The sequence below is a fragment of the Protomyctophum parallelum genome (assembly GCF_964188405.1).
Source record: "Protomyctophum parallelum genome assembly, chromosome: 21".
Classification (NCBI taxonomy): domain Eukaryota; kingdom Metazoa; phylum Chordata; class Actinopteri; order Myctophiformes; family Myctophidae; genus Protomyctophum; species Protomyctophum parallelum.
This window is the reverse complement of record NC_139713.1, coordinates 2,834,247-2,854,323: the sequence shown is the minus strand read 5'-3', so window position 1 is coordinate 2,854,323 and position 20,077 is coordinate 2,834,247. Positions and strand designations below refer to the sequence as shown.

Genomic DNA, 20,077 nt, shown 5'->3' with positions numbered 1-20,077 from the left:
ATTCCCCATTTAAATGCGGCCTTGATGCCGTTGTGATTCCCCATTTAAATGCGGCCTTGATGCCGTTGTGATTCCCCATTTAAATGCGGCCTTGATGCCGTTGTGATTCCCCATTTAAATGCGGCCTTGATGCCGTTGTGATTCCCCATTTAAATGCGGCCTTGATGCCGTTGTGATTCCCCATTTAAATGCGGCCTTGATGCCGTTGTGATTCCCCATTTAAATGCGGCCTTGATGCCGTTGTGATTCCCCATTTAAATGCGGCCTTGATGCCGTTGTGATTCCCCATTTAAATGCGGCCTCGATGCCGTTGTGATTCCCCATTTAAATGCGGCCTTGATGCCGTTGTGATTCCCCATTTAAATGCGGCCTCGATGCCGTTGTGATTCCCCATTTAAATGCGGCCTCGATGCCGTTGTGATTCCCCATTTAAATGCGGCCTTGATGCCGTTGTGATTCCCCATTTAAATGCGGCCTTGATGCCGTTGTGATTCCCCATTTAAATGCGGCCTCGATGCCGTTGTGATTCCCCATTTAAATGCGGCCTTGATGCCGTTGTGATTCCCCATTTAAATGCGGCCTCGATGCCGTTGTGATTCCCCATTTAAATGCGGCCTCGATGCCGTTGTGATTCCCCATTTAAATGCGGCCTTGATGCCGTTGTGATTCCCCATTTAAATGCGGCCTTGATGCCGTTGTGATTCCCCATTTAAATGCGGCCTTGATGCCGTTGTGATTCCCCATTTAAATGCGGCCTCGATGCCGTTGTGATTCCCCATTTAAATGCGGCCTTGATGCCGTTGTGATTCCCCATTTAAATGCGGCCTCGATGCCGTTGTGATTCCCCATTTAAATGCGGCCTCGATGCCGTTGTGATTCCCCATTTAAATGCGGCCTTGATGCCGTTGTGATTCCCCATTTAAATGCGGCCTTGATGCCGTTGTGATTCCCCATTTAAATGCGGCCTCGATGCCGTTGTGATTCCCCATTTAAATGCGGCCTTGATGCCGTTGTGATTCCCCATTTAAATGCGGCCTCGATGCCGTTGTGATTCCCCATTTAAATGCGGCCTCGATGCCGTTGTGATTCCCCATTTAAATGCGGCCTCGATGCCGTTGTGATTCCCCATTTAAATGCGGCCTCGATGCCGTTGTGATTCCCCATTTTGGTTTAATCTGCTGAAAACAGCCAATCTACCCTTCTGCTATTTTCAGAGCTCAGAGCGCAAACCAAACATAATAATAATAAACTTTATTTATATATAGCACCTTTCATACATAAATGTAGCTCAAAGTGCTTTACAGAGCAGAAAAGATAATAAAAGCAAAACAAAACAGCATTAAAACAGGCAAGCAGTTAAAACAATAGGACAATGGTACAAAGATAAGAACAGATAAAATAAGGCAACGACATTAAAAACAAGCAGAATAAAAATAATAAAAAAATAAAGATCACTTAAAAGCAATGTTGTAGAGGTGGGTCTTGAGCTGAGCTTTAAAAAAAGCTACAGAGGCTGCCTGACGAAGGTACAGTGGGAGCTTGTTAAACTGAGGCTGCCTGACGAAGGTACAGTGGGAGTTTGTTAAACTACAGAGGCTGCCTGACGAAGGTACAGTGGGAGCTTGTTAAACTACAGAGGCTGCCTGACGAAGGTACAGTGGGAGCTTGTTAAACAGAGGCTGCCTGACGAAGGTACAGTGGGAGCTTGTTAAACTACAGAGGCTGCCTGACGAAGGTACAGTGGGAGCTTGTTAAACTACAGAGGCTGCCTGTCGAAGGTACAGTGGGAGTTTGTTAAACTACAGAGGCTGCCTGATGAAGGTACAGTGGGAGCTTGTTAAACTACAGAGGCTGCCTGACGAAGGTACAGTGGGAGCTTGTTAAACTACAGAGGCTGCCTGTCGAAGGTACAGTGGGAGCTTGTTAAACTACAGAGGCTGCCTGACGAAGGTACAGTGGGAGCTTGTTAAACTACAGAGGCTGCCTGACGAAGGTACAGTGGGAGCTTGTTAAACTACAGAGGCTGCCTGACGAAGGTACAGTGGGAGCTTGTTCCACGCCGACGGCCCGTAGAAGCAAAAAGCTGCTTCCCCGTAATCATGAAGTGACTTGTCTTTTAGTTCTACTGGACCTCTTCTCCACTAGTCCACTATATTTAGTCATAGTTTTTAGTCGTCATAGTTATTTTTTAATATATATTTTTTATCCCACGGTTTTGTAACCCATTTTTCACCCCTGTTTCAATCATCTAATGTGATCCTGGGCTCTACACACCCTCCACCAACCTAGTCCCCATATACAGTATGGGGGACAAGGGGAGAGCAACCTAGTCCCCATATATGGGGGACAAGGGGAGACCAACCTAGTCCCCATATATGGGGGACAAGGGGAGACCAACCTAGTCCCCATATATGGGGGACAAGGGGAGACCAACCTAGTCCCCATATATGGGGGACAAGGGGAGAGCAACGGACTTGAACTCATGCTTCCTTCATGCCTGAGTGTCCAAGTTGCTCCTTTACACCTGCCAGGGGGGAGTTTCCCTGGTTGGACGTAGCGCGTGGAAGGAACACGTTATTCCAACCAGTTCCTTTCCCCTCCATCAGGCGCCCCGGCTGGCCAGGGGGAGGCAGTTTAGAGACCAGGATTACTGCATGTTTTTTGTGAGGGTACCTACCCTAGGGGACACGGAGAGAACATGTGAGGGTACCTACCCTAGGGGACACGGGGAGAACATGTGAGGGTACCTACCCTAGGGGACACGGGGAGAACATGTGAGGGTACCTACACTAGGGGACACGGGGAGAACATGTGAGGGTACCTACCCTAGGGGACACGGGGAGAACATGTGAGGGTACCTACCCTAGGGGACACGGGGAGAACATGTGAGGGTACCTACCCTAGGGGACACGGGGAGAACATGTGAGGGTACCTACCCTAGGGGACACGGGGAGAACATGCAAACTCCACACAGAAAGGCCCTTTCGCCAACCCCGCCTTCGGGTATGGGCAGTGTTATAGTCATAGTTATAGTCATAGTTAGTTATAGTCATAGTTTTTAGTTGTCAGAGCTCAGTTTTTATTTGTTTTGTCAGTGAAAAAAGGTACTGTAGTCGACGAACACATAGTTTTTGGTCGACGATAGGTAAAGGGCACAGTCCGTTCTTCTCTGGGGCGCTGACGTTTCCCTGCGTCACGTGTCCTCTTTAAGGGTTACACGGGCACAGACTGCTCCCTGGAGGCGTGTCTGAACGGCTGCCGGGGCCGCGGCCGCTGCGAGGACGGGGAGTGCGCGTGTGACGAGCCGTGGACCGGAGAGGACTGCTCCGAGCTCATCTGCCCCAAGGACTGCTACGACCGCGGACAATGCCACAACGGAACCTGCCACTGCCACCAGGGTTTCACCGGGGAAGACTGTGGGGAGCGCACCTGTCCCGGAGACTGTCAGGTAAAAAAAACTATTAGTCTACTATTTAAGGGCCTTTCAAACGTGAAGCGATATAACTCGTCTATATAGTTCATTTTCAATGAGACCTGCGTTTTTCGCGCGGGGGGGCACTGGGGAGAAGTCGCGGTGCGACAGCCGACAACGCAAGCGTATTATTTACGTCAGCGCGGTCCCGTGAATTTGTTGCACGCATGCTCGTTTCGTGCACACGCCCGCGACTCACCAGACCTGGATTCTGTTTCGCTTTTTATGTTTACGCTTGTATTGTTGCGATGCTCTTCAACAGACCTGGAGGGGACCTGTGTTGATCCAGGCCCTCTTCAACAGACCTGGAGGGGACCTGTGTTGATCCAGGCCCTCTTCAACAGACCTGGAGGGGACCTGTGTTCATCCAGGCCCTCTTCAACAGACCTGGAGGGGACCTGTGTTGATCCAGGCCCTCTTCAACAGACCTGGAGGGGACCTGTGTTCATCCAGGCCCTCTTCAACAGACCTGTAGGGGACCTGTGTTCATCCAGGCCCTCTTCATCAGACCTGGAGGGGACCTGTGTTCATCCAGGCCCTCTTCAACAGACCTGGAGGGGACCTGTGTTCATCCAGGCCCTCTTCAACAGACCTGGAGGGGACCTGTGTTGATCCAGGCCCTCTTCAACAGACCTGGAGGGGACCTGTGTTCATCCAGGCCCTCTTCAACAGACCTGGAGGGGACCTGTGTTGATCCAGGCCCTCTTCAACAGACCTGGAGGGGACCTGTGTTCATCCAGGCCCTCTTCATCAGACCTGGAGGGGACCTGTGTTCATCCAGGCCCTCTTCATCAGACCTGGAGGGGACCTGTGTTCATCCAGGCCCTCTTCAACAGACCTGGAGGGGACCTGTGTTCATCCAGGCCCTCTTCATCAGACCTGGAGGGGACCTGTGTTCATCCAGGCCCTCTTCAACAGACCTGTAGGGGACCTGTGTTCATCCAGGCCCTCTTCAACAGACCTGGAGGGGACCTGTGTTCATCCAGGCCCTCTTCAACAGACCTGGAGGGGACCTGTGTTCATCCAGGCCCTCTTCAACAGACCTGTAGGGGACCTGTGTTCATCCAGGCCCTCTTCAACAGACCTGTAGGGGACCTGTGTTCATCCAGGCCCTCTTCAACAGACCTGTAGGGGACCTGTGTTCATCCAGGCCCTCTTCATCAGACCTGGAGGGGACCTGTCGTTGGACCAGACAACAACGCCTGCGTTCCTCGCTTCGCGTTTGAAAGGCCCTTAAAACTACTAATTGTTTTCCTGTAGCGATTAGATGAAGTACTTTGGGTCTCTGTCCTTGTATTGCTCTATGGCCGAGTCGGGTCTTTACGTTATATCTCCACCAATCTGCGTAAACCTTTGTCTGCACACTCCCTAGAGGCCAAGGCCTGCATTTTTAATTCTGCCTTTATCGCTTATAGATGCCACACTTTCTTTATATTAGTACTCCTTAAAGGACAACTTTAGTTTTTTTTCAACCAAGGTTCATGTTGTAGGTTGTTATTAGAGAAACTAAAAGATGAGTGTTATTGTTTTTTTCATTTGCTGCCTTCTTTCGTTTTAGGGATTTTAGCTGTTTTTGACAGGGGGGCGGGGGCATTCGAGCATGGGGCTAAATATGTATTTTTTTACAACATTTTATAGCCATTTCTTTTTTAATTATTTACTATAGTCCTAATAAACCCCATTCAATTACATCCGACCACAAAAGATCACAGGATCTACTGAATGTGTCAAACTGACATTGAGCCTATGACACAGTGTGGCTTCCCCCAGTAGGCTACCTTCACATTCAGTAGATCCTGTGATTTATTTGTGGCCAGATGTAATTTCCTGGAGTTTATTAGGGCTATAGTAAATAATAAAAAAAGAAATCTCCATAATATTTTGTAAAAAAAATACATATTTAGCCCCATGCTCGAATGCCCCCCCCCCCCCCCCCCCCTGCATCAAAAACAGCTCAAATCCCTAAAACCAAAGAAAGCAGCAAATGGAAAGAAAAAAAAACACTCATCTTTTACTTTCTCTAATAACAACCTAAAACATGAACCTTGGTTGAAAAAAATAAAGTTGTCCTTTAAGATTTTATCCAAATACCAGTCCTGGTGGAGAGCTGTGCCCCGAGGGACGGGGCACTTCTTCTAGTAGCCTATTCAGTGGCGTGCACAGAGAGACACTAGGGGGTGCTAGAGCAACCCCTTTTGGTGTTTAGCTATTGAAAAATATCAGATCTACAAGCTCATAGCGCGCCACCGAGTGGCGCGCTATGAGCTTGTAGGTCTGCTATTTTTGAAAAATCGAAGAACGACTGACATAGAAACATAGCTTTTTTCAGAAAACTGTCAGGATGTATAGAAGAACATTTCTAGAATCTGATCTCAGGTCAGAATGGGTTATTAAGGCAACCGGCTGGTTCCACGTGCTATAGGTGCCCTTTTTTTCCTCCACTTGAGCAGCTGCCCCTCTAAATGTCTCTTTGCACGCCACTGAGCCTATTCATTATGTTTTTTCATCATTGACTAAAACATGATTTCTTTGGACTAAGCGTTGCACTCCTCCCTCCCACCACCAGGGCAATGGATTCTGTGTGGACGGCCGCTGTGTCTGCACTGTGGGCTTCAGCGGAGAGGACTGCTCTACGATGACCTGTCTGAACGACTGTAATGACAGAGGTACTTAATTATGTTAATTACACTGACCTGTCTGAACCACTGTAACCACAGAGGTACTTAATTATGTTAATTACGCTGACCTGTCTGAACCACTGTAATGACAGAGGTACTTAATTATGTTAATTACACTGACCTGTCTGAACCACTGTAACCACAGAGGTACTTAATTATGTTAATTACGCTGACCTGTCTGAACCACTGTAATGACAGAGGTACTTAATTATGTTAATTACACTGACCTGTCTGAACCACTGTAACCACAGAGGTACTTAATTATGTTAATTACGCTGACCTGTCTGAACCACTGTAATGACAGAGGTACTTAATTATGTTAATTACACTGACCTGTCTGAACCACTGTAACCACAGAGGTACTTAATTATGTTAATTACACTGACCTGTCTGAACGACTGTAACCACAGAGGTACTTAATTATGTTAATGACACTGACCTGTCTGAACGACTGTAACCACAGAGGTACTTAATTATGTTAATTACGCTGACCTGTCTGAACGACTGTAACCACAGAGGTACTTAATTATGTTAATTACACTGACCTGTCTGAACCACTGTAATGACAGAGGTACTTAATTATGTTAATTACACTGACCTGTCTGAACGACTGTAATGACAGAGGTACTTAATTATGTTAATTACACTGACCTGTCTGAACCACTGTAATGACAGAGGTACTTAATTATGTTAATTACACTGACCTGTCTGAACGACTGTAACCACAGAGGTACTTAATTATGTTAATTACACTGACCTGTCTGAACCACTGTAACCACAGAGGTACTTAATTATGTTAATTACACTGACCTGTCTGAATTACTGTAACCACAGAGGTACAGATGTTCATTTCTATGTTGTTGTATTGATTAATTGAATACTTTTCTTTTGTAATATATTTTTTATCCCACGATTTTGTAACCCATTTTTCACCCCCGTGTCAATCATCTAATGTGATCCTGGGCTCTACACACCCTCCACCAACCTAGTCCCCATATATGGGGGACAAGGGGAGACCAACCTAGTCCCCATATATGGGGGACAAGGGGAGACCAACCTAGTCCCCATATATGGGGGACAAGGGGAGAGCAACGGACTTGAACTCATGCTTCCTTCATGCCTGAGTGTCCAAGTTGCTCCTTTACACCTGACAGGGGGAGTTTCCCTGGTTGGACGTAGCGCGTGGAAGGAACACGTTATTCCAACCAGTTCCTTTCCCCTCCATCAGGCGCCCCGGCCGGCCAGGGGGAGGCAGTTTAGAGACCAGGATTACTGCATCTTTTTTGTGAGGGTACCAACCCTAGGGGACACGGGGAGAACATGTGAGGGTACCTACCCTAGGGGACACGGGGAGAACATGTGAGGGTACCTACCCTAGGGGACACGGGGAGAACATGCAAACTCCACACAGAAAGGCCCTTTCGCCAACCCCGCCTTCGGGTATGGGCACTGATGACACGGAGGAGGAAACACGCCGCCAGCACCCACAGCGTCCCGAGCGGGAATCGAACCCAGGACCTTCTAGCTGTGAGGCGACAGCACTACCAACTGTGCCACCGTGCCCCATTCATTGAATACTTAATTAACAAGTTAACTGCCACCGGGTGGCGACAGCTGCGTAGTCTAATGTAATCCTAATATAATCCTAATGTAATCCTAGGTACATGTCTACATGGGGTGTGTGTCTAATGTAATCTAATGTAATCCTAATGTAATCCTAGGTACATGTCTACATGGGGTGTGTGTCTAATGTAATCTAATGTAATCCTAATGTAATCCTAGGTACATGTCTACATGGGGTGTGTGTCTAATGTAATCTAATGTAATCCTAATGTAATCCTAGGTACATGTCTACATGGGGTGTGTGTCTAATGTAATCTAATGTAATCCTAGGTACATGTCTACATCGGGTGTGTGTCTAATGTAATCTAATGTAATCCTAATGTAATCCTAGGTACATGTCTACATGGGGTGTGTGTCTGCGATGCCGGCTACCAAGGTGAAGACTGCAGCCAGCTGGCGTGTTTAAACAACTGCAACACTAGGGGGCAGTGCATCAACGGGCAGTGTGCGTGCGACGTCGGGTTCCAAGGAGAGGACTGCTCCGAACTGTCCTGCCCCAACAACTGTCTGGACAGGTTAGTGTGGTTTAGCGTGGTTCCTTCTGTCTGGACAGGTTAGTGTGTTTTAGTGTGGTTCCTTCTGTCTGGACAGGTTAGTGTGGTTTAGTGTGCAACACTGTGTGAACGGCCAGTCTCTAACTATCCTAATGCCTTGTTGACCGGTACAGAGGTCGCTGTATGTGTGAACGGTCAGTCTCTAACTATCCTAATGCCTTGTTGACCGGTACAGAGGTCGCTGTATGTGTGAACAGTCAGTCTCTAACTATCCTAATGCCTTGTTGACCGGTAGAGAGGTCGCTGTGTGTGTGAACGCTCAGTCTCTAACTATCCTAATGCCTTGTTGACCGGTACAGAGGTCGCTGTATGTGTGAACGGCCAGTCTCTAACTATCCTAAACCTTGTTGACCGGTACAGAGGTCGCTGTATGTGTGAACGGCCAGTCTCTAACTATCCTAAACCTTGTTGACCGGTACAGAGGTCGCTGTGTGAACGGCCAGTGCGTGTGCGAGGAGGGCTTCGCCGGGGAGGACTGCAGCGTGCGGACGTGTCCGTCGGACTGCTTCCTGCGAGGCGACTGCGTGGACGGGCGCTGCGTCTGCTTCCTGGGCTTCCAGGGGGAGGACTGCGGCGAGCTGAGCTGCCCCAACGGCTGCCTGGAGCGGGGCCGATGCGTGGGCGGGCAGTGCGTGTGCGACGAAGGTGACGCCAAAACTTTACACCTCTTAGCTTTCTGATGCACGTCGTTGTTGACGTCGTTGCAACAACGACAAAACGCTATATTTCAAGTTAAACCCTCCTTTGCCAAACACGAGATATCGTTACCATATATTTTAGCTTCCGTCGCTAGCCACCGCGACGATAAGATTTGAACTTTTTTTGCTAAATTAAAAATGAAAAATAGATACAAGATGTTGTAACCATGCCTGTCGTTGTTGGCGGCTGCAGGCTTCACGGGCGAGGACTGCGGTCAGAAGTCGTGTCTCAACGACTGCATGGCGCAGGGCGTCTGCGTGGACGGACGCTGCGTCTGCGAGGAGGGCTACGAAGGAGACGACTGCTCCGTCCTGTCGTGTCCGGACAACTGCAACGACCGGTAGGTCACCTTATTACAGCTACTGCGTCACCCCACCACCGGAGCGGTGGTCACCCCACCACCGGAGCGGTGGTCACCTCACCGCCGGAGCGGTGGTCACCCCACCACCGGAGCGGTGGTCACCCCACCACCGGAGCGGTGGTCACCTCACCGCCGGAGCGGTGGTCACCTCACCGCCGGAGCGGTGGTCACCTCACCGCCGGAGCGGTGGTCACCCCACCACCGGAGCGGTGGTCACCTCACCGCCGGAGCGGTGGTCACCTCACCGCCGGAGCGGTGGTCACCTCACCACCGGAGCGGTGGTCACCCCACCGCCGGAGCGGTGGTCACCCCACCGCCGGAGCGGTGGTCACCTCACCGCCGGAGCGGTGGTCACCTCACCACCGGGGCGGTGGTCACCTCACCACCGGAGCGGTGGTCACCTCACCGCCGGAGCGGTGGTCACCTCACCGCCGGAGCGGTGGTCACCTCACCGCCGGAGCGGTGGTCACCCCACCACCGGAGCGGTGGTCACCTCACCGCCGGAGCGGTGGTCACCTCACCGCCGGAGCGGTGGTCACCTCACCACCGGAGCGGTGGTCACCCCACCGCCGGAGCGGTGGTCACCCCACCGCCGGAGCGGTGGTCACCTCACCGCCGGAGCGGTGGTCACCTCACCACCGGGGCGGTGGTCACCTCACCACCGGAGCGGTGGTCACCTCACCACCGGAGCGGTGGTCACCTCACCACCGGAGCGGTGGTCACCTCACCACCGGAGCGGTGGTCGCCTCACCACCGGAGCGGTGGTCGCCTCACCACCGGAGCGGTGGTCACCTCACCACCGGAGCGGTGGTCACCTCACCACTCCAGACTATGAATAGGCCTTTTAGCTGCATCGACCGGTATAGGCCTGGCGGTCACTCACCTCACCAGCATGGCATTTTACTTGAATTATGAATTATTGTCACACAAATCATTGAGGCTAACAGTTTAATTGTGTTTTTTTTATTTTGCATTTAAAATTGTGTCAATTGTTATGTTTTAACCTCTTAAACCCCAGGAGGGTAAAATCCGCAAACATTGGAGTTGGAACCGGAGACCGATTGGGTCTCTATTGACCCGCTGAGCGCTGCTCAGAGGTGGACAGAAATGGGGCTCTAGACCTGAGGCAGATAAAAAACAAAAAAAGAAATTCTAAATCCTAGGGCAATCAAGGACCCCCAGAATGATCTGTATATGGCTGCGTACCCCCATCTGAATAATATGTAATTTACAGGGACCCCCTCCCCGGAAGCAAACATATGAGTTAAAAACGTGAAAGAATATATTAAAAGATTTGTGCAACATTTTCACAAAAAAATAAAATAAGCAGATTCAATAGCTAAAGTATAACATAATGCTTGACACACCAAAAGGGGGTCCCATCGTGCATGGGATAATGTCCCTGAATAGGCCGACTGTATAAAGGTCAATAAATACATAATACTATACAAATAACATAATATACATTACATTTCTGGCTGGTAAAAAAAAAAGAAAAAAGATCAAGGCCATATTGAATTGTATATCCAGTTGTGGGGGCCTCCAGGGGTCCTTTAGGGGGGTTGTTGACTTGTTCCAGGGCCTTTCGTCCGCTGCAAAAACTAACCTTGTATTCATTGCCACTGTGACTCCGACCGACAGGGGCCGGTGCGTGGGAGGCGAGTGCGTGTGCGAGCAGGGCTACGAGGGGCCGAGCTGTGGAGAGTTGAGCTGCCTCAACAACTGCCAGGACAACGGGCGCTGTGTCCACGGGCTGTGTCTCTGCGACGAGGGATACATCGGAGAGGACTGCTCACAGGGTAACCATAATATACTAATATGTCACTATAGACTAGAGGACTGCTCACAGGGTAACCATAATATACTAATATGTTACTATAGTTACGCTGTGTCTCTGCGACGAGGGATACATCGGAGAGGACTGCTCACAGGGTTAGTTACTTAGTTACTTAGTTAGTTAGTTAGTTAGTAGGCCTATTCACAGGGTAACACGCTTGTTCTGGACAGCAAATGTATGAATTTATGTCATGCTGCGTTCACATCAAGGTTAGATACAAAGACACAACGCGACACATTGTGAGCTTGTAGATCGGCTATTTTCAATAGATTTTGTACACATTTTGAACTTGTGATGCCGATACTTTTGCACTTTTACTCAAGTACATTTTCAATTCCGTACTTTTACTTGTAACAAAGTAGTTCAGTACAAATTGCAGAATTGGTATACTTTTACTTATATATAAGTAAAACAATGGAGTACTTTTCTCCACCAATGATAAAATGTCCTCTCTCTCTTCGTCTCTCTCTCTCTCTCTCTAGTGTCTCCTCCTAAGGACCTGACAGTCACCGACGTCACCAACCAGACGGTGGCGCTGTCGTGGCGCAACGAGATGCTGGTGACGGAGTACGTGGTGACGTACGCGCCCACGGCGCCCGGCGGCCTCTACCAGGAGTTCGGCGTTCCCGGCGACACCACGGCCGCCACGGTCACGCAGCTGGAGCCCGGCATCGAGTACCTCATCAACGTTTACGCCGTGCTCAGCGACAAGAGGAGCGTGCCGGTCAGCGCCAGAGTGGCCACGTGTAAGTACAGTTGTGTCCCTTTCGTCTGTACCAGGCTAAAACCCAAAGGTACCTATCAAACAAAGGAGTGGGACACGACTGTAACGTGGACAATAAGTAACCAGAGTGGACACGTGTAAGTACAGTGGAGTTCCCTTCGTCTGTACCAGGCTAATACCTAGAGGTACCTATCAAACAAAGGAGTGGGACACCACTGTAACGTGACCAATAAGTAACCAGAGTGGACACGTGTAAGTGACTGTCATGGTATAAGACCAGTGTTGTTTTTGGCAGCAAATTTCTATTTTAATTTAGTCATTATAGTCTTTGGACTGAATTTTTTTTTTAGTTTTAGTCACATTTTAGTCACCTGGAATGTCTTAGTGTTAGTCTAGTTTTAGTCGACTACATGTCATAAGATTTTAGTCGACTAAATCTACAGGTGGTTTAGTCGACTAAAATGTATTTTGGCGGGTCTTGATGCCGTCATAATGAGTGAAAAAATATCTACAAGATCTACAAGCTCACAACGCATCGCGACGCGTTGTGAGCTTGTAGATCGGCTATTTTCAGCATGCAACAAAGTGTAAAATGACTAATACTGGATCTCTTGTCCACTAGTCCCTTCCTAACATTTTAGTCTAGTTTTTATTTGTCGACGAAATTGTCAGTATATTTAGTCTCAGTTGTAGTCATCGTAGCTTAGTTTTAATTTAGTTTTCCATTTGGGTTTTTTTGTCAGTAAAAATAGGTAGTCAACGAACATTTTTCGTCTTAGTTTTAGTCGACGAAAACAACACTGTATAAGACTGGACTCATTCCACAAACACACTGTCAGATCATTCTGTCACGGTGAGCCAAGGGGGGTAGGACCCGAATGCAGGACAGAGAGCAGGAATGTTCAAATTAAATGATGTATTATGCAGAAAAGCAGTTAAGAACTGTAGGGCTGAAGAGGGAATGGAGAGCGACAGACCATGACAAGTAACGTGGCCAATTTTTGACTGAGGGAACTGCCATTGGAGTTGTTTGATTTCTTTTTTTTTTTTTTGGGTAAGGAAAGGAAAGGTACTATGTTTACCCTGCAGGGTAACTGGACTAAGGAAAGGAAAGGTACTATGTTTACCCTGCAGGGTAACTGGACTAAGGAAAGGAAAGGTACTATGTTTACCCAGGGTAACTGGACTAAGGAAAGGAAAGGTACTATGTTTACCCAGGGTAACTGGACTAAGGAAAGGAAAGGTACTATGTTTACCCAGGGTAACTGGACTAAGGAAATGAAAGGAACTATGTTTACCCAGGGTAACTGGACTATAAGCTCAATAACTTGTTTACAGCCAGGCCCTGCTCATAGAACATTTCATGGTAGGGGTTATATTTTCGAAACAACACACAGACGTAAAGGGTGTTCAATAGCACTGATTTATGCCAAAAAACCAAACAATTTGAGTTATGAGGTTTCTCCCCGACAGCAACGATTTATACAATTAGTATTGATTCTACATCCAGTGACATGTCATGTCACCCTGTGTTGTCTCCAGACCTGCCCCAGCCAGAGGGCCTGAGGTTCTTCTCGGTCAGGGAGACCTCGGTGGAGGTCCAGTGGGACCATCTGGACGTGGACTTCGACGGCTGGGAGATCTACGTCCGAAACACGGTCAGTACCACCGTCCCCGCGACTGACCTGGTCCTTCGAGCCGGAATGTTTGAGAAGCTCCTTTACGAATGACCTCTAAGCTCTGTGTGTTGTCTTGTCCTTTACGAATGACCTCTAAGCTCTGTGTGTTGTCTTGTCCTTTACGAATGACCTCTAAGCTCTGTGTGTTGTCTTGTCCTTTACGAATGACCTCTAAGCTCTGTGTGTTGTCTTGTCCTTTACGAATGACCTCTAAGCTCTGTGTGTTGTCTTGTCCTTTACGAATGACCTCTAAGCTCTGTGTGTTGTCTTGTAAATGAGTGTATACTTTGTGTATTCTGTTTGAACCCCTTTTCCACAAGGCTGGTTCCCAATGCGAACCGGTTCAGTTCTTTTTGGTTCTTAGTCCATGAGCCCAGAGCTCCAAAATTAGAACGTTAATTATGAATTATTAGTGTGCAAAACCATTACCTATAATTAGATTGTTATCACCATGACACTACCCCCAATTGAGTAGGCCTATACTTACACGAAGATAATGATTTATTGTATTACAAATCTTTAATTTTTTTAACATGAAAATGAGCCATTATAGGGCATCATGAGGCTAAATAATCGAAAATATGAAAAAGCTACTATACTGTGGAAGGGTTATCATGTATTAATTTACTTGTATTGATCGTATAAACAATTTAATATAGGTCTAGTTTTTCCCACCAATGTTGGAGCTCTGGCTCATGGACTAAGAACCACAAAGAACTGGTTCCCACTGGGAACCAACCGGTGGAAAAGAACTGAACCGGTTCCCATTGGGAACCAACCGGTGGAAAAGAACTGAACCGGTTCCCATTGGGAACCAACCGGTGAAAAAGAACTGAACCGGTTCCCACTGGGAACCAACCGGTGGAAAAGAACTGAACCGGTTCCCATTGGGAACCAACCGGTGGAAAATAACTGAACCGGTTCCCATTGCGAACCAACCGGTGGGAAAGAACTGAACCGGTTCCCACTGGGAACCAACCGGTGGAAAATAACTGAACCGGTTCCCATTGCGAACCAACCGGTGGGAAAGAACTGAACCGGTTCCCATTGGGAACCAACCGGTGGAAAATAACTGAACCGGTTCCCGTTGGGAACCAACCGGTGGAACAGAACTGAACCGGTTCCCATTGGGAACCGACCGGTGGAACAGAACTGAACCGGTTCCCATTGGGAACCGACCGGTGGAAAAGAACTGAACCAGTTCCCATCGGGAACCAACCGGTGGAAAATAACTGAACCGGTTCCCACTGGGAACCAACCGGTGGAAAAGAACTGAACCGGTTCCCATTGGGAACCAACCGGTGGAAAAGAACCGGTGGAAAAGGGGGTCTGAGTGTACTGGGTCACCAAATGGATACTTTAACCAGTCCATGTACATGAGACCATATACATTTGTATTTTAGATGTGCCAAATATACAGATAAGTAGAAAATAAAATGAAAATAAGCGGAGTGATGTGTGGACACTATAAACCATCTTCTGTAATAGTGGCCATTAATTTGCATATTTAGGAGTATAAGCTTAGCAGCACTCATTTACATTTAAAACGCTGTAAACACATTGTCTAACCCTCAGAACACACCGTAGACACTTTATTTGTCAGTTTTGCTTTGCTTCATTGTTACAACATTATTGAAGAAATAGTTCAAAATTGCAGGGCAGCCATTTTGTTATTGGAATTAGAAGGTAAAAAACTGCGTGGGAACCAGTCTATGGTGGGAATGTGTTTTTTGTGATTCCGCACCCTTGAATTACAGATATGTAAAAGATTCCCCACTTTTACCCCAAAATGCCGTATCTCATTTTGAGCGGGAAACCCCTTTTGGTGTTTTAAAGCATTGTGTTATACTTTAGCTATTGGAAAAATAGCAGATCTACAAGCTCATAGAGCGGCACTCGGTGCCGCGCTATGAGCTTGTATAGGTCTGCTATTTTTGAAAAATCTTGAAAAGGTGGCGCAAATGTTTGCTTCTGGGCGGGGGCTCCCTGCATGGAACAACACGTTTTCAGATGGGGGTCCGCGGCCAAATACAGATATAATTCCGGGGGTCCTTGGCATGAAAAAGGTTGAGAAACCACTGACATATATATTCAGAAGACTGTCAGGATTTAGAAGACATTTTGTAGAATTGTTCTAAATCGATCTAAATGGCTTCTAGAAGGCCATTCTTTCTGAAGTCCCATATGTTGTGTCCATAACGTTAACGTCTGCAGAAAGAGGAGAACGGCCAGGTGGTCACCACTCTGCCTCCGTCCCAGACCCTGTTTGAGCAGTCTGGACTCGGACCGGGTCAGGAGTACCAGGTGTCTCTGAACGCTGTGAAGAACCACACCCGAGGACCGCCGACCGTGGACACCTTCTCCACACGTGAGTTCACACGGGCACGCACGCACACACGCATGCACGCGCACGCACGCACGCACGCACGCACGGTCGCACGCATGAACGCACAGTCATGCACACGCACGCACGCACGCACGCACGCTCGCACGCACGCACGTACGCACGCACGCACGCTTAATCTCAAGTGGAATGGGTCAAGAAATTGTCCAGACACCGAAATCATTCATTCATTCATCCATCCATCCATCCATCCATTCATTCATTCATTCATTCATCCATCCATTCATTCATTGGGTGTTTTGGGTTATAAGCCAAACTTTGAATGGAGTTGCTACGTGAAAATAGGAAGGAGTAGATGGTGTCTGCCTGCCTGCCTGCCTGCCTGCCTGCCTGCCTGCCTGCGTGCGTGCGTGCGTGCGTGCGTGCCTGCGTGCGTGCGTGCGTGCGTGCGTAACGTGCGTGCGTGCGAGACCATTAGTGCGTTCTTGCTGCAGCTGTTCTTGCCACTGAATTGAATTATAATGCACAGCTCTCCACGAAGCCAAACCATTTCAATCTCGTTTTCTTTTACTACGTATATAATATGGAGTAATAAGTGCATGTTTTCGGGGAGCCACTGTAACCACATTCACATGGCATCAGCAGGGGGGGGGGGGGGGGGGGGATTTCCCAACAATCCCCGAGTTGTGATGTCAGAGCGAGGAAGCTGCCGTGTGAATTACTGCCCCCTGTCTGTCGAGGGGAGAACCTTGTATCTCCAAAACTATTACTCTTCAGGAAACGGGAAAAAGGAACCTTGATGCATGCAGGGTTACAGCACATTTCAATTGTAGTTTTAGTCATATAGTCTTTGGAATGAAACTTAATTTAGTTTTAGTTACATTTTAGTCACCCTCTGGGATGTTTTTAGTGTTTGGTCTAGTTTTAGTCGACTAAATCTGCAGGTTGATTTAGTCGACTAAAATGTATTTTGGTGGGCCTTGATGCCGTCGTAATGACGCTTGCTGAAGATAGCTGATCTACAAGCTCACAACGCTCACAACGCGTCGCAGCGTGACGCGTTGTAGACGCTTGTAGATCTGGTATTTTCAGCATGCAACTAATTAAAAAAAATGACTTGTGCTGGATCTCTTGTCCACTAGTCCCTTCCTAACATTTTTATTCTATTGACGAAAATTGTCAGTATATCTAGTCTTAGTTTTATTGTCATCGTAGCTTAGTTTTTATTTTCTTTCCATGCATTTAGTTTTCGTCAGTGGAAAGAGGTTAGCCGACCAACATATTTCGTCATAGTTTTACTACGACGAAATCATCACTGATCTACACTAATAGCTGAATATAGGAGGGATAGCGCCCCCTATAGGAGGGGGTATAGGAGTAGCGCCCCTCAAATCATCACTGATCTACACTAATAGCTGAATATAGGAGGGATAGCGCCCCCTATAGGAGGGGGTATAGGAGTAGCGCCCCTCAAATCCACACTGATCTACACTAATAGCTGAATATAGGAGGGGGTAGCGCCCCCTAGGAGGGGGTATAGGAGGGGGTATAGACAATTTACAATTTAGGCATTTAGCAGTAAGCGTAAGCTAAGAAAGTAACAGTGGAATATCTATATAATGAAACTATACATATAAACAATACATATATACTACTATAACATACGTGCTATGACTACATACAATGTCTACAGAAATGCTATCTAAGGGTAAGTGCTATGGAGGGGTAGCGCCACTATCGTCCCTCAAAGAACACAAAGTCTAAGTGTGGAGAAACATCCGTGGTTTCCAGCAGACGGACGGTGAGGACTGCACGGTCCATCACACACATGTTGTCTTGGGCTTGCGTTAAGGTTTCATTACCCGCAGGTTTACTCCATATAACTTCACGCTTAAAAAAAAAGCCTCTCCGTTTTGTTTATGCGATATATAGAACTATATGCCATGCTGAACGCGTGCATGCGTCCCTGTTCCTACGCGCATGGAAAAGTAATTTGGTTTAACAAGTCCTTGTTGATGGACTCAGAGTATATCTGTGCCACTGCGTGCGTGCGTGCGTGCGTGCGTTGCGTGTGTGTGTGTTTCGTGCGTTGCGTGCGTTGCGTGCGTTGCGTGCGCGTCTGTGAGGTAATGTATTTGTTCAGGTTGGAATCCATCACAGCTTACGAATAGAGGCAGAATGAAGGGGAGGATTGGACTCTCTGGTTCCCCGGGGGCCTGTTAGCTCTCCTCCAGGCTAGCTAGCACTGTAATCCTCCCCCGTAAAAACACACTTAGGAAGCTCTGTGCGCGCTATATAGCAGAGGCTGTATTAACCCATTCTGGGCAGGAACCCCTTTGGGTGTTTTAAGCAATTATGTTGAACTTTTGGCTATTGGAAAATAGCAGATCTACAAAGCTCATAGCCGAGTTTGTAGATCTGCTTTCACAGCGCACGTCTTTAACTAAAATCTTTGCTTCTGGGGGGGGCGGGGGGGTCCCTGGAACAACATGTTTTCAGGCGGGGGTCCGCGGGCAAAATAGAGATATTTTCGGGGTCCTTGACACGAAAAGGTTGAGCACCACTGACACAGAAACATTTTTCAACAGTTTTTCAGAAAACTAGTCAGGATTTAGAAGACAAATTTGTAGAATCGTCCTGCGGTCTCAACGTGGTTAATTGAGTGCCTGCGAGGAAGGGAATCTCATTATGTATTTCCTAAAACGCTTCAACTGCGAGGAACTCAAAAAGCCCACCATCCCACTTTGGCGAGAGTGCTGTGCCAGTCGTATACTGTATGTACTGTACATAAAGAATCTATTATGAGTGACTAGGCCTACTATGCTCATTTTTATGTGTGCCCTGATCACGCCAGAATGGCAACATATTTTAGTGCGCCCATAGCTCAAAGGGAAAGAACACTCATCTTATTCTTTTTATGATGTTTGGATTAGGTTTAGGATTTAAGCACAAATGTAAAGAGAGAGAGTTATTTAGAGAGATGTAGTTTACACACAGATGCTAGGCTCATTGTCTGCCTGCTATTCTAGCTTCTTTGAGACACTTGAGAGACATTTTTCCCCTCCGCTCTTTGCTTCCTGCTTGTTTGTGTGCGTGTGCGCGCGCGTGTGTGTGTGCGTGCGTGTGCATGTGTGAGGATTATGGGGTTGTCCAAGTATAAAACTTGCAGCTTGCAACATACTGTTCAATCTCCTCCATTATAGTAAGTAGCCTTGCCGAGCCATGAGGCCCACAGGGCAGGAGCCTATCTCCTGTTTCTGTAGCCATGAGGCCCATAGGGGCAGGAGCCTATCTCCTGTTTCTGTAGCCATGAGGCCCATAGGGGCAGGAGCCTATCTCCTGTTTCTGTAACCATGAGGCCCATAGGGGCAGGAGCCTATCTCCTGTTTCTGTAGCCACGAGGCCCATAGGGGCAGGAGCCTATCTCCTGTTTCTGTAGCCATGAGGCCCACAGGGCAGGAGCCTATCTCCTGTTTCTGTAGCCATGAGGCCCACAGGGCAGGAGCCTATCTCCTGTTTCTGTAGCCATGAGGCCCACAGGGCAGGAGCCTATCTCCTGTTTCTGTAGCCATGAGGCCCACAGGGCAGGAGCCTATCTCCTGTTTCTGTAGCGTGAGGCAGCTTGATGTCCAAGTACACCCCCTGGACATGACGCTAGTATGTCGCAGGGACTTATACCCCCCAGTGTCAAGCAGGGAGGCATTGGGTCCCATTTTTAGAGTCTTTGGTATGACCCGGCCGGGAATCGAACCCCCGACCTCCCAGTCTCAGGGCGGACACTCTAACCACAATGCCACTGAGCTGGTATCCTCCAGTCGGTCTATTTGGAGGAGAAGGTGCTTTTTGTACCCATGATTTTCTTTGGGTGTTAATGGGGGTTATACATGACAGACTATGAAGTGACCAATGCTGGCTGAGAATAAGTTGTTGTGTTGTGTTGGATATTATTCTGTACATTTAGGGCTTGTTTGGACTGAGACACACACACAGTGTGTGGGATATGAAGAGCAACTGAAAAATGTGTGTGCCCTTGATAATGTATTTTATAAATGTGGACTCTAAATGTGTGTGTGTGTGTGTGTGTGTGTGTGTGTGTGTGTGTGTGT

At 48.0% G+C, this 20,077-nt stretch overlaps 1 protein-coding gene across 2 annotated transcripts in view; it reads left to right on the top strand.

The window, feature by feature from the left end:
- LOC310879272 (tenascin-like) overlaps nucleotides 1-20,077 on the top strand; it is a 137,038-nt gene that overhangs the window by 61,220 nt on the left and 55,741 nt on the right. For both annotated transcript variants that reach the window (XM_083793820.1, XM_083793821.1), the window contains exons 7-15: nucleotides 3,212-3,448; nucleotides 6,039-6,138; nucleotides 8,105-8,288; nucleotides 8,749-8,972; nucleotides 9,219-9,366; nucleotides 11,029-11,186; nucleotides 11,707-11,970; nucleotides 13,491-13,606; nucleotides 15,842-15,995. In XM_083793820.1, the coding sequence (XP_083649946.1) occupies nucleotides 3,212-3,448; nucleotides 6,039-6,138; nucleotides 8,105-8,288; nucleotides 8,749-8,972; nucleotides 9,219-9,366; nucleotides 11,029-11,186; nucleotides 11,707-11,970; nucleotides 13,491-13,606; nucleotides 15,842-15,995 (1,585 nt within the window). The remainder of the gene's footprint in view (nucleotides 1-3,211; nucleotides 3,449-6,038; nucleotides 6,139-8,104; nucleotides 8,289-8,748; nucleotides 8,973-9,218; nucleotides 9,367-11,028; nucleotides 11,187-11,706; nucleotides 11,971-13,490; nucleotides 13,607-15,841; nucleotides 15,996-20,077) is intronic.